We start from the raw sequence: 14,941 nt of genomic DNA, 5'->3' as shown, positions 1-14,941 counted from the left end.
TGGGGAAAAAACAACAATAGTGAAAGATAAACCTCCTTTTTTTTACAAACCTGTAATCCCTTAATTTGGGGTACTAGAGTCCAGGTGATGAGATGGAGCTAAGCATTTACAAACAACAACGTGGAACAACTTGCCTCCAGAAGTTGTGAATGTCCCAACACTGAAAGTTTTTAAAAAGATGTTGGATAACCATTTGTCTGAAGTGCTGTAGGGTTTCCTGTCTAAGCAGGGGGTTGGACTATAAGACCTCCAAGGTCTTCTAGTCCACCCCCACCCCCTGTTAGATATCCTTTATTATTTGAAGGCTCAACTCTTGTAGCTATTGCTGATGCTACAAACAAGACATTTCCAACAAATCTGATACACATCGTGGTACATAAGCCCAAAAGGATTCACATCATTGGAGTGTCTGATTTTTCACAACAGCTAGTCCTAACGCTTGCCTTATTTCTGTGAGGGAAGACAAATAGAAGTTGATCCCCATAAGACTAAATTCCAACAGAAATCAATGTAGTTGTGAAAGAGTCATTGCTAAATTTGTAACAGCAATAAGAATTTCTCTGTGACAAAAAAACAAGGAAAAATTCTGCTCGTACAGTTTGAAAATAGATCTGTTTCAACCAACACACTGAAATATAGAATCATAGGACCGGAAGGAACCCTTGGATGTCTTCTAGTCCAAAGCAGGAATCCTTATATCATCCTGGACAAATTAATGTCCAATTCATTTTACATAGAATATAGAATAACACAGTTGGTGTTTCCCACCTCAGTTTGTATTTTTAAATTTTATGATTTGGTTTTAAGGTTAAGTTTTTAATTTTTATAAATTTGTACAGGGGTGTATTTAATTCGATTTTAGTATTTGTATTATTGTCTGTATGGTTTTAATTTGTACCTGTACACCGCCCCGAGTCCCCTTGGGGAGAGGGGGAGGTCTAGAAGTCTAATAAAATAAATAAATAATAAATAAATAAATAAATCCTAAAACAAAAATCTGTTCTGTTTGCAAAGTACAGTTCAACTCTGATCACTGGTTCCTACTTTTCCCTCTCTGAGAAATACATTCACTTTGGAGGTATGCCAACTTATTGTCCTCCAGATATTTTAGAAAAACTCACATCTGATCAATGAGCCAACATGGTCATTGACAAGTGATCATAGGCAGTGGTGGGATTAACTTTTTGTACTACCGGTTCTGTGGTCGTGGCTTGGTAGGTGTGGTTTGGTGGCCATGGCAGGGGAAGGATACTGCAAAATCCCCATTCCCTCCCCACCCAACTAACCTGCTTTCCAGCTCCATTCTCCTGTGCAGGGCAACAAAAGATGACCCAACTGGGAGTCGGGAGGCAGAGAATACTCAAAATTTCCACTACCGGTTCGCCCACTGGCTGCAGCCTCACCTGCTTAGCTGGGTGGCTGGCCGAGAAAGCGGCGAGGGGGCAAGCACCGGCCCGCATCCTTGCTTCCTTCCTCCAAGAGGAAGGTGAGGTGGCCTCAGGTGCCATCTGGGAACAGCCCCTCACTTCTCAGCCCGAAACAAAGCGGAGATGAGGAAGGAGTCTCTGGTGACTGCAGCAGGCAGCAGCAGCAGAAATGGCGGTGGTGGCTGAAGCACAATCCTGGGCAGTCAGTTCTGGCTCTTCCTTCCCCGAGCACGTCCCGTTGCTTCTGGCACCGCTTTTGGTGAATCTGGTTCAGGGGCGGGGGCTCTTTCCATTGCTGAGAGCATTGCTGGCAGTCGCTTCTTCCCATTGCTGCCAAGCTAGATTCACCAAAAGTGGTACCAGCAGCAACGGGACATGCTCGGGGAAAGGAGAGCCAGAACAGACTGCCCGGGATTGTATTTCAGCCGCAGCCACTGCTTCTGCTGCTTTCGCGGCCACCAGAGATTCCTTCCTCGCTGCCAGTTTGTTTCAGGCCGAGAAGCAACACCTCTGAGCGGCTGTCCCCTGATGGCACCTGAGGCTGCCTCACCTCCTTCTGCCCCGCAGAAAAAACAGCAGCTCCCCTCTCCCCTCTCACTTTCCTCAGCCTACGTGCTATTTGGGAGTGGGGGAAAGTGCCCCTTGGCTGCTCCTCCAGAAGGACCATTGCACATCCTCCATGGGTGGGAAGTTGAAGGGGCAACCACAGGTGAAAGAGTGGTGAGGGGTTTTGGCAGCGAGAGAGAAAGACTTCAAAGTCAGTGGACTGGTGTGCCTTGTTCAGACTTTCCTCGAGTGCAAAATGCTTTAAAAAATAAAGTTTTAGGTTTTGGGGTTTTTTTGTAAAGGGTTAGGGGTGCAAGGGTCTTGTAACTTGACAGCTTTAAGACTTCCATACTTCAAATGCCAGAGTTTCTGAGCCAACATTTTGGTTGCTAAGCAAGAGCATTGTTAAGTGAGTTTCACCACATTTTACAAGTTGGCCATGCCAACCTGGTCACAGGACCGCCAAGCCATGCCTACAGAATAGGTAGTAAAAAATTTTGAAACCCACCCCTGCCCTCATATCCTGGACATAAATTGTTTCAACTTCTACCCTCAAAACAATGCCATAGGGCACTGCAATCAGAACAACTAGACCCAAGGAGTTTTTCCCCCATGCCATCATTCTGCTAAATAACTAATTCCCACAACACTGTCAAACTATTTAGTAAGACTGTATTAATATTATTCTTCTCATCTTTCCTATTACCTATCTCCTTTTCTATTTATGACTATAATTTGCTTGTATCTTTACGATTTATATTGTTTTGCTTAGTTTCCTAGTACAATTTATGTTGATTCTATCACTAAGTGTTGTATCTTATGATTTATGATGAATGTATGTTTATGATGACTATAATCATATTTTATCACTTAAGCTTTTAAATGATAAGTGATAAGCTTTTATGTACAATGAGAGCTTACGCACCACAGACAAATTCCTTATGGGTCCAATCACACTTTGCCAATAAAGAATTCTATTCTGTTCTGTTCTGTTCTGTTCCGTTCCGTTCCATTCTTCAATGTACTGTATATACACAAGGAGTGAAGCTTTGTTGCAAGTGTCATCTTAACTTTCTTGATGCCCATTCTGGTACTGCTAGATAGACTGAAGAGTTTTGATTGAGATGGAGGCCAAAGGGTGGTTTTTAACTGTATTTTAACATCAATTTTATTTTCTTCACTGAGACACTTAAATTGCAGCTGTCCAAAAAGGCTATTTTTAAATTAATGTCGTTATGAAATGCTTTCAAAGTTGACCAGCACAAAGAAATAACCATTGTGATGCAATTAATCTAATGTATAAGTGATGGGAAAATGTCTACAGTTCAGAACTACTAATACAAAGCTATACAGTAATCATTATACCAAGAACTGTATAAAAAAACCTAAAAGAACCGTATTTAAAAAAAAAAACCTAAAAAGGAGGTTATAATTAAAAGAACATCTACAAACATTTGTTCAATGATCAAAGTTACAACAACACACTGAAAAAAGTGACTTGCAATCGGTCCTTGCACTTACAGTTATCACAGCATTGCCATGGTCGTATGATCAAAATTTTGGCACTTGGCAACCAGGGTACAATTATGATGGCTGCAGCATCTAAGGGTCATGGAATCACCTTTTGTGACCTTCCCGCCCAACAAAATCAAGAAAGTCAATCAAAGTCAATAATAATTACATGATTCAATTGAGGGCCTGTACACTGCACGAGTCAAAAAGAGAGCTGTGAAAATATCTACAGAACCCTCACATCCTAGATTTAAATTGTTTCGACTTCTTCCCCCGAAACGACTCTATAGGGCACTGCACACTAAGACAAGTGCAGAGTGCAAAGACAAGTGCAGAGTACAGAGTGCAGAGAAGAGCAACAAAGATGATTAGGGGACTGGAGACTAAAACATATGAAGAACGGTTGCAGGAACTGGGTATGTCTAGCTTAAGAGAAAGAAGGACTAGGGGAGACATGATAGCAGTGTTCCAATATCTCAGGGGTTGCCACAAAGAAGAGGGAGTCAAGCTATTCTCCAAGGCACCTGAGGGTAGAACAAGAAGCAATGGGTGGAAACTAATCAAGGAGAGAAGCAACTTAGAACTGAGGAGAAACTTCCTGACAGTTAGAACAATTAATCAGTGGAACAGCTTGCCTCCAGAAGTTGTGAATGCCCCAACACTGGAAGTCTTTAAGAAGATGTTGGATAGCCATTTGTCTGAAACGGTATAGGGTTTCCAGCCTAGGCAGGGGGTTGGACTAGAAGGCCTCCAAGGTCCCTTCCAACTCTACTATTGTATTGTATTGTATTGTAAGTGGACACAAGGACAGTTGTGTCACTCTGCTTAACAACTAATTCCCACAACACTGTCAATAATTTACCAAGAATGTATTACTATTATTCTTCTCTTCCTTTGTAGTATCTATCTCTCCCCACTTATGACTATAACCATGTTGCTTGTATCTTTCCATTTATATTGTTTTTATTGTTTCCAAGTACAATTTGATAGTTTATTTAGCAACCTTGACTATCACTAAGTGCTGTATCTTTTTATTCTTGATGAATGGCATTTGATTCACCTTATGTCAGGGGTGTCCAAACTTGGCAACTTTAAGACTTGTGGACTTCAACTCCCAGAATTCCCCAGCCCCTGCCTTATGTACACTGAAAGCGTATGCACCAAAGACAAATGTCTTGACCAATAAAGAATTATATTCTATTCACTTAACAACCATGGCAAAAAAAAGGCTGTAAAATCAGGTGCAACTCACTTAATAACTGCCTTTCTTAGCAATGGGAATTTTGATTCCAATTCTGGTTGTAAGTCAAGGACTACAATAAGAGTCATTATTATTACTAATGATCAAATTTATTAACTGTCCATCTTCCCAAGGGTAAGTATACTGTAGTTTTTAAAAGTCGGAATGAAGGGTTACTTATTTTAGAAATGATTTTTTTTAAAAAAATTATCTTATCAGGCTTTGAGGGCAAATCTGTTATGATTGTTTCTCTGGATGAGCAACAATTTTCACTATGCTTTTCACAATCTGTGACTCCCAGTCAAGTGAACAGTGTGATATAAACAGACAAACAAATAAGCAAGCACATGCTAGCAAATAAGAAAGACATAAAAGTACAACAGTCAGGATTATAAGACTGTGTAGCTGCAGAAAATGATCAATGGATATGAATTGATCAAAATATTAGCCCGCAGCTAACCGTTTCTTTCAAGTGCATTTTACATGTACCAAAGAAAGCTATATGTGTTTTCAAGGGATTACTAGCAAAAACTAATTTTTTAAATAGGTAGAGTCTTTACAATCTTCCTGTTGTAATAGTACAGGGGTGTCCAAACTTGGGAACTTTAAGACTTGTGGACTTCAACTCCCAGAATTCCCCAGCCATGCTGGCTGGGGAATTCTGGGAGTTGAAGTCCACAAGTCTTAAAGTTCCCAAGTTTGGACACCCCTGTAATAGTACAACAGGAAGCAATAGCATAGCACTTGTGTTAGAAGCATGTGTTGTGGCCTGCCAGCAGAGCTGGCAGCAGATTCAGACACTGAGGAGATTGGGGAGGAACGTGGGCCTCAGTCATAACCGCACCAAAGTGCTTCCAAGTGGAAAGGAATATTCAGTGACATCACCATTGCCTGGGTGGACACCCAATTGGGGGCTTCTTTCATTGTCCCTGTCAAGAATGGGAGCAAAGGACAGGAGCTCAACTATGGTAGCACTCAGGTCTCAAATACAGGCTTCCTAACCTCCAGCCCAGTGTCCTAACCACGCAAGCCATCATGCTCCTCAACAGGAGGATTAAATCGCATGTCTCTGTAAAGCAAGGACAGAAGAAGGGCATATATGATAGATTCAGTTTGCTTAGAACAGGGGTCAGCCACCTGCGGCTGCGGAGCCACATGTGGTTCTTTTATCCCTCTGCTGTGCCTCCCTCCTTTCATCCCTCTGCTGCAGAGAGAAGCAGCCAGGGCCGATTCCCCGGGGCCTCATCTCTTGCTCGGTCTCACGGGCACTTCTTCCGGCCCTTGTTGGTGCTGGGCATGCCAAATAAAGAGAGAGAGAAAGAAAGAGAGAGAGAGAGACAGAGACAGAGACAGAGAGGGAAGGAGGGAGGGAAAAAGGAAGGGAGGGAGGGAGGTGAACAAACACCTGAGGCCAGGTGTGGCAAGAGTGGCTGGGAGGGGAGGGGAGAGGGTGAAGTGTGACTGGGCGTTGCAAATAATTTAACAACCAGTTCTTTGTCCTATTGACTGGCTGGAGGGGAATCATATGACTAGGTGAAAGTGAGTGAATCGAGTTGGCCATGCCCACTCAGTCACACCAGTTGTTAAATTATTGGCTCCCGTTGTTTTCTTTTCTGTGAGAAATGAGTGTTTAAGGTTGCAGAACCCTGGCCTAGAATCACAGCGGCATAGGAACTCCATGTAAGAGGATTTTCTATGATTTCTCTTTTGTATAACTGAACGTCTTTCTATGTATTTCATGATTTCTCATGTTAGCTGCTGGGGATCCAGCTAGATGAGTGGTGTCAAACTCACATCATCATGGCAGCATCACATGACATATTGGGACTCCCCCCCTTTGCTAAACTGGGCAGGGGCATGGGCAGCGCGTAATGCATCCGGCCCCTGGGCTGGGAGTTTGACAGTCCTGAGATAGATCTTGGTTGATCTCAGAAGGCTAAGCAGAGTCTAATCCAGTTTCAACTTCAAAGAGTTGAAGGGATATATACATAACAAACCAAGAGAGTAGCTGGGGTAATTTTCCTATATGAGATATAAAAAAGAAGCCTGTTAAATTTTAAAGAATTTTATGAGAAGGGGCAAAGACAAAAATGAACAGAAAGCAAGTGCTATGACATCATTTGAAGATCAATTAAAGATCAAGATTGTTAAAAGAAAAGGGAAGGAATATCAATCTGGTTTATTTGATCAAGATTAAAATATATATGTTGTTATCTCAAGTTATATCTTAACTTTGCTGGACTTAGGCAAACTCTCTGGACTTTTGTGGATCGAGATTGAGATGGTTAGGCTTTTAAATGATTTTTTTTTTAATGGATAAGAGATGAAATATGGAAAGAAGAGATTATTTGTTGTAATTTAAGGGATGGTGATGTTACTAAAATTGTTTATACTGATTCTGCTGAAGGAGAAAATAATTTGTTTATATATTGGCTTTATTTTTCTTTATTTCATTTTTATATTTTGTTTCTGTCCTATTTTTCTTTTTGTATGTTCTTTTCTGCATCTTATTTTGTCCTTTTCAAAGTTTGTATTAGATTTTATATTGTAATGGTAATTTTTATTACATTAATTATCTTATTAAATTAATGGATAGTTGTGGCCTGCCAGCGGCCAGCAGAGCTGGCAATGGAATCGGACAGTGAGGAGGTTGGGGAGGAACATGGGCTGAGGAAAGCTCAGACAAGGGCTCTACATCAGAGAGGATGTTAGACAGCAGTGAGGCAGAAATACAGCTGGAGCCTGTTCCCAGTGTGTGCATGCACAGTGCTGCCAGAAGACAAGAACAATTAAGAAAGCAGGGTCTGCTTAAGAGTAAAGCCACATCTTGGAGGTGATTTATATATAATCCCTCGTATAATCCCTCCCTTGCCGTCAACGGGAGCGGCTTCCGAGGTGGCTCGGGAGTTCATGGCTTCCATGAGGGCCATGGACCTGACCCAATTAGTTCAGGGCCCCACTCACGAAGGGGGCCACACACTGGACCTCATTTTTGTATCTGAACAGTGGACGAGTGATCTGGGAATAGGGGATTTAGTTATCACGCCCCTGTCATGGTCAGACCACTCATCCCTCCGGCTGGACTTCCCTGGCGCTATCCCCCACCGCGAGGAGGCGGAACCAGACTCTATAAACTGGTACCGCCCCAGGCACCTGATGGAATCTGATAGATTCCTGACGGAGCTTGGGCCAATACCTGTAGCCTTGTCCCGCTCCCGTTCCGAGGACCTAGTGACTGCCTGGAATAGGGCGACGACTGGGGCCTTGGACCGGGTTGCGCCGTTGCGACCTCTCCTGCGGCATCGACCCACCCGGGCTCCTTGGTTCACTGAGGAGCTCAGGGCGATGAAGCGCCACAGGAGACGTCTAGAGAGCAGGTGGAGATCCTCGCGCTCCGAATCTGACCGAACACAGGTAAGAGCCTATTTGCGGACTTACCTTGTGGCAATAAGAGCGGCCAAACGTAGACATTGTGCTGCTCTTACTGCGTCCACGGATAACCGCCCTGCCGCCCTGTTTAGGGTGACTCGCTCCCTCTTATCGCAGGGGGCGCGGGAGACACCCTTACAGGGTAGAGCAGAGGAGTTTGGGGAATATCTTCAGGACAAAATCGATCAGATCCGGAGCGGGTGGACCTCCGTCAGTGGACCAGACGAGCCGCCAACAGCGAGTCTTGAGAGACCATTCTGGGAGGAGTTTGACTCTGTTGCCCCCGAGGATTTGGACAGGCTGCGTGGACGGCTGCGACCCACCACTTGTTTAACGGACCCGTGCCCCTCCTGGCTGGTACTGGCAGCCTGGGAGGTGACACGAGGCTGGCTCCTGGGCCTGGTGAGCGCCTCACTGAGCGAGGGATACTTACCAACCGCCTTGAAAGAGCTAACTATCTAACTATCGTCCAGTCTCCAACCTTCCCTTTCTGGCGAAGGTTGTCGAGAATGTGGTGGCGCAGCAGCTCCCGCGACACCTAGACGAATCCGACTATCTAGACCCACGCCAGTCCGGCTTCCGACCCGGGCACAGCACTGAGACAGCCTTGGTCGTGTTGGTTGATGATCTCTGGAGGGCCAGAGATAGGGGCTGTTCCTCTATCCTGGTCCTATTAGACCTCTCGGCGGCTTTTGATACCATCGACCATGGTATCCTATTGCGCCGGTTGGAGGGGATGGGAGTCGGAGGCACCGTTTTGCGGTGGTTCGGCTCCTACCTCTCCGACCGGAAGCAATGTGTGTTGACAGGGGGGCAGAGATCGTCCCTGAGGCCACTCACTTGTGGGGTGCCACAGGGGTCGGTCCTCTCGCCTCTCCTGTTCAACGCATATGTGAAGCCGCTGGGTGAGATCATCCGTGGTTTTGGGGTTGAGTACCATCTCTACGCTGATGATACTCAGCTGTATATTTCAACCCCAAACCACCCCAACGAGGCTGTCGAAGTGATGTCCCGGTGTTTGGAAGCCGTCGGGGTCTGGATGGGGGACAACAGACTTAAACTCAACCCCTCCAAGACCGAGTGGCTGTGGTTACCGGCGCCTCGGTTCAGCCAGCTGACTCCATCGCTGGCCATAGGGGGCGAACAATTGTCCCCTGTGGAGCGGGCGCGCAATTTGGGCGTCCTCCTTGATGCCCGGCTGTCAATGGAGGACCATGTGGCAGCCGTGGCGAGGGGGGCGTTCCACCAGGTTCGCCTGGTGCGCCAATTGCGCCCCCTACTGGACCGGAGTGCCCTGCGCACGGTCACTCATGCGCTGGTGACGTCTCGCCTGGACTACTGCAATGCTCTCTACATGGGGCTTCCCTTGGGACGCATCCAGAGACTGCAGCTAGTTCAGAACGCAGCCGCGCGGGTTATTATGGGAGGTACACGTTACTCCCACGTAACACCTCTCCTGCGCGAGCTGCACTGGCTACCTGTGGCCTTTCGGGTGCGTTTCAAGGTATTGATCACCATCTTTAAAGCGCTCCATGGCAGTGGGCCTAGTTACCTGCAGGATCGCATCCTACCACACACGTCCCTGCGGCCTATCCGCTCACACAGAGAGGGGCTCCTCCTGGTGCCGTCTGCTGGTCAATGCCAGCGGGCGACACCTAGGAGTAGATCCTTCTCTGTGATGGGCCCAACCCTCTGGAATGACCTCCCCCCTGACATTCGAACTACCACCGACCTCCGTTCCTTCCGGCAAAAGTTAAAGACTCACCTATTTCAATCAGCTGGCCTGGCACTTTCTTAGTTTTACCTCCCGGGGATTTATTCATTTTAATTGGGTTTGGGGTTTTAAAAGGTTTTATTATACTATATATTATATTTAATATTTATTATTCCATGTACAGTCTGTAACCTCATCCACCTACCTACTTATTTAATTATTTAACTGTTTTGCATGTATTTTATAACGTATTTTAGTGACTGTACACCGCCCCGAGTCCCTTTCGGGAGAGGGGGCGGTCTATAAATATGAATAATAAATAAATAAATAAATAGTATGCCCAAATATGGGAGCATACTGCTTCCCTTTTCTGTCTATCAGCTTACCCTAGGAGCCATCCAGGCAGAAAGCCATTTTTTATGTTGCCTTGTTACATTTGTGTTGCATCTGTGCTGATAAATAAATAAAGAGAGACTAGTATAGATCTATTTCAAGCTATTTAGCTCTCAGCTAGCCATACCCTTACTGGGAATTGAACCTGGGCTGTATTACATATTAGGCAATTGTATTAGTTGTATTTTATATATATATATATATGTGTGTGTGTGTGTGTGTGTGTGTGTGTGCGCGCGCGCGCGCGCGCGTGCGTGTATTTATGTTACAATTCCTGGTATGCCCAAATATTATTTATTTATCAGCACAAATACAACATAGATAGATAGATAGATAGATGATAGATAGATAGATAGATAGATAGATAGATAGATAGATAGATAGATAGATAGATAGATAGATTCTATGTATCTAGATAGATAGATAGATAGATAGATAGATAGATAGATAGATAGATAGATAGATAGATGATAGATAGGTTTAAAAGTTATGCAATAAAGGAGCAATGAAGAAGAGCATTAAGAAATCTTTCAACATTTGATCTTTGTTCCCTGGCAAAGTTTCCTTTCCATCCATAGAATAAAACATTTTCTCTGCATGGCGCCAAGACAAAATGTCAGAGAAAGTATGTAATGGGGACTAGATAATGAAACACCTCCTGACACTATTTTGACACATTAAAAATATGCAGGTTTGATTGCCACTGTGTTCAAACCTGGGCACCGATGGGGTAAATTTCTTCTGAAATATAGTGTGTGGGACTCATTAGCATTTAAAATTGTGGATGTGGCAAAGGTGTGTTCTGAGTAACTGCTAACATTGCAGTCTTAGAATATAAAATGCTGTTTGCGCTTAGGAATCCGTCTCCAGATCAACTTGTTCCTCATTTGATCGGCTATTTTACACTTTCCTGAACAATTCAGCAGCTTTATGAAAGGCATTAGGGATGACAACAAAATTAACAAGCAGTAGGCAAGTTAAAGTAATTACAGAGACTCTTAAGTTTGCCATTTTCTGGATTAGACTCTAATATTGGGAGGAAAGCTCATAACCCAGGCTCTCTGCAGCTCTGGTGCTAATTAATGAGGTTATTCATTGTTTTGGATTTGATTCAGGAGAGACGGCTTGTATATCGCACCTCTCTGGGACTCATTAACGCAGCTGTGTCTCTTTCCAAGATTGCATGAGTGCAACAGAAGCAGCAGCTGTACAATGCCAGAAAGTGCACTAGAATCCGACAATTGTTGGATTTACATAGTCCCAGGTTCTGAAGTGCCTCTTACAATGATTAAAAATTAAATCCAAAATGAGGAGGAGCCAACATCGCGACGATACGGACATGCGGTCTCGATGCTCCGAGACAGCAGCCAATACTTTTGCCGCTGGGTGGTCCAACCAGATCTAAACCGTCCCGCAGAGACGGTGAACAGGAAGAATATGTCTTGCTGGTCTCAGTAACATCGCAAGAGAAGTTCTTCAAGCTGGCGACAAAAAATTCAGTCAAGGTTGATGAAGTCGGGGCGGCTCCAAAACAGAAGGATACGGAAAGAGAAAGTGTTTCTAGCTGGTGAGGAATTTTTACCGTTTTAAAAGAGACTGCCTATAAAAAACTTAAAATTAATGGAGAACAAAAGAAATAAGCGGCGGAATTAATTTTGGAATGGTTTTGGACAGTGGGTTATCTTACTTTTTCAATGTTATGTTCATGGATGGAATTTATGCAAGCTTTTTAAAATGAATGGATTAAGTTTTCTTCTTCTATTTTTTTTTCTTTTATTATTCTTTGTAACCTATGGACTAAAATTCTCCTCTTTCATTACTGTGGGTGTTCTTCTAACTCATTCAAGAATCAGACTTTTTTAAAACTTGAAATACAAAAAAGATACAAAAAGAAACAAAGAAAATTGCAACAATAACACTGCTACTCAGAGGCTGGAGGTTTGTGCATTGGAAACAAAACACTCTTACTTTTCTCACTGATTAGCCTGGCTTGGCACTCCAAGGTCTCACTGCTTGTTTATAGAGAGTGATAAGAAGAAAAGCATACAGATGTCCCTTTGAAGTATATCTTTAACCAGAGAAAAGTGAAAATAAAACTTTATTGTGAATCTATGCTTAATCTTGTAAAAACCTTTCAAGCTAGAGCAGCAGTGTCCGTTAGCTGGAGATAATGGCACAATTTCAGCAGCAGAAAGAAACTTTAAGCCTGCAAAATATATTCTTAGAAATTCAGAAATTATCAAACACATTTGAGAGGACGGACAAGAAGTTGGAAGACTTAGAGCATCTAACAGGAAAATATGATGAAGAAGTTGGAAATGTTTATCAAGTGGAAAAAGTGGAGGTTAGAATCCAAAAACTGAAGAGGAAAATGACCATAAAGAAATTAAATTTGCTGATATTTATGGTGATTGGTTTGTTTCTGAAAATGGAAAGAGTGGAATACTGAAAGAGGAATTAAATGGAGGGGAATTCTACCCCAGATGGCAAGACACAGAAGAAGAAAAAACAAAAGAATTTATGTATTTAAAGAGAGAAATGTTATTAGCAACATCATTGACAACACTTCTGACAGCTGTTAAGAGAGAACAACTGAGGACAAGAAGCTGACTCGGGAAGCAAGGCACACCTGGACACTGAATGGCTCCTCCCTGGCTGGGGAATAAATAGAAGGAAGGGGAGTGGTTGTCGTAGGAGACAACAGTTCGGATTTGTGAAGATTTTGCTCATCGTGTTTCGTGCCACAAAGACTGCTTGGCACAACTTAGTTTGCAGCCTTTTGGCTGGGAGCTCAAGGCCTGGCAAATATCGCAAGAAACTGATAAGGTCTGTTACTGCAGTCAACTCTTTGAAGGACTATTTCCTGGACTTTTCGGTGTCATTCATTCACAGGAGATAAATAAAAGGGGGGGGAGTTCATGACAAGTCTGTTTCTAGTTTCTGCAAAGGCTGGGTCAGAACAGGCAGGAGCTGGCTTGCAATCCCCCTGTAGGGTCATGATGTTGTGGTTCTAGCTGAAATGGTTCTATATTAAGCAACCAGAAAGAAAACAGTCACCTACCCAGATGTTCGATGGAATAGTACCGCTGTTTGCTGTCCACCCGCACCGTCTCGGCATAGGGGCTGCCTACCCCATAGCCAATGATGTAGCCACGCACAATGATGTTTGGATTCAATGGTGGGGTCCAACTCATTACAATGCTGGTTGACAAGGGCCTGACGTGAAGAGAGCTTGGCTGATCAGGCACCTGTGATTCTGGAAGTCAAAAGAAAGGATTGTTACCATTGACATAAAGGCATCTGAAAAACGACAAGATTTCTCAAGGAGAAAAGCAACCTGGAATTAAGGAGAAACTTCCCAACAGTGAGAATAATTAACTAATGGAGCAGGCGTTGTGAGTGCTCCATCACTGGAGGTTTTTAAGAAGCGATTGGACACTCACTTGTCTAAGATGGTATAGGGCAGTGTTGGTGAACCTTTCCGGCACCAAGTGTCGAAATGGGAGTGCTTGTGCTTGTGTGCCAGAAACCGGAAGAGCAGACGCCCGGTGTGCATGTGCATGCTGGGAAAATAATATTTTGGTTTCCGGCGGGCGCATGTGCACCAGCCACCTGGTATTCCAGTATTTGGCATGCATGCACTTGCGAAGACCAGCTGGCTGGTGCATATGTGCACACCAGAAACTGGAAGATCATTTTCCCGGGCGCATGCAACACCAGGCAGCTTCTCTTCCGGTTTCCGGCGCTCCTGCATCTGTGAAGACCAGCTGGTCCGTGTGCTGAAACCCAGAAGAGCAACAGCGATGGCTCGTATGCCCGGAGAGATGTCTCTGCATGCCACTTCCGGCACGCATGCCGTAGGTTCGCCATCATGGGTATAGGGTCTCTTGCTTGAGCAGGGGGATGGACTAGAAGACCTCTAAGGTCCCTTCCAACTCTGCTATTCTTTTATTTTCACAGGCCATAATGCAAAAAAAGTATTAAGTGTGTTCTGATGAACATTGTGTCTATTGACATTATATTGGTTAGATAAACCACTTGCCGAAGGATCTCTCTAGATAAGGTGCCAAATTGTTTTAATTGCTAAAACTACTGCTTTTGTGGTAGAGCATTGAAAACTCCACAGTAGGGCATGAAATCAAAGTCCTGGTCCTTTTTTAATTATTGTATGTGATATGCACATTGCACATTAAAGAGATGCAGGGCCTTGATTATCTGGCTACTGCCTTGATTTTTTTAAACCTTTTTCTTCCATTCAGATGTGCCAGTTGTCTTTGAACCTTACTTTCTTAAGTTAAAATGAAAGTTCTCTGCAATATGTAAAATTATGATTGATTGATTGATTTTAATATTAGGTAAAAATGCTTCTGATTTTCTTTGTAAGGGGGGAGGACTTAACATGCAAATTACTTCAGTACTGTACTTCTGAATGATCCGACCTAGCTGAATATTCTTTTCCAATTATAATACCTCACAGACCAAAACATAGCATTTGCTAAATGCAATCTCCCTCATATTACCATTGATTCCCCGTAAATGGAAAGATGAAAATATAATGAAACTACAATTATTCTCTAAGGGGGGAAAAAAGAGAGAGATGACAATTCTGAGGGGTTAAGAAGAAATCAATAAATGTAAGAGAGAGAACAGGTAAAGGATTTACAAACACATCTTTAACTG

General features: G+C 43.6%; 1 protein-coding gene across 1 annotated transcript in view; it reads right to left on the bottom strand.

The window, feature by feature from the left end:
- The window catches only part of DCC (DCC netrin 1 receptor), a 1,323,879-nt gene that overhangs the window by 194,957 nt on the left and 1,113,981 nt on the right, over positions 1-14,941 (bottom strand). The window contains exon 15 of the mRNA XM_081942031.1: positions 13,323-13,517. Within this exon, the coding sequence (XP_081798157.1) occupies positions 13,323-13,517 (195 nt within the window). The remainder of the gene's footprint in view (positions 1-13,322; positions 13,518-14,941) is intronic.

Source organism: Natrix helvetica, assembly GCF_964273705.1.
Source record: "Natrix helvetica genome assembly, chromosome: 2".
NCBI classification, from domain to species: Eukaryota; Metazoa; Chordata; class Lepidosauria; order Squamata; family Natricidae; genus Natrix; species Natrix helvetica.
This window is presented reverse-complemented; position numbering and strand designations above follow the sequence as displayed.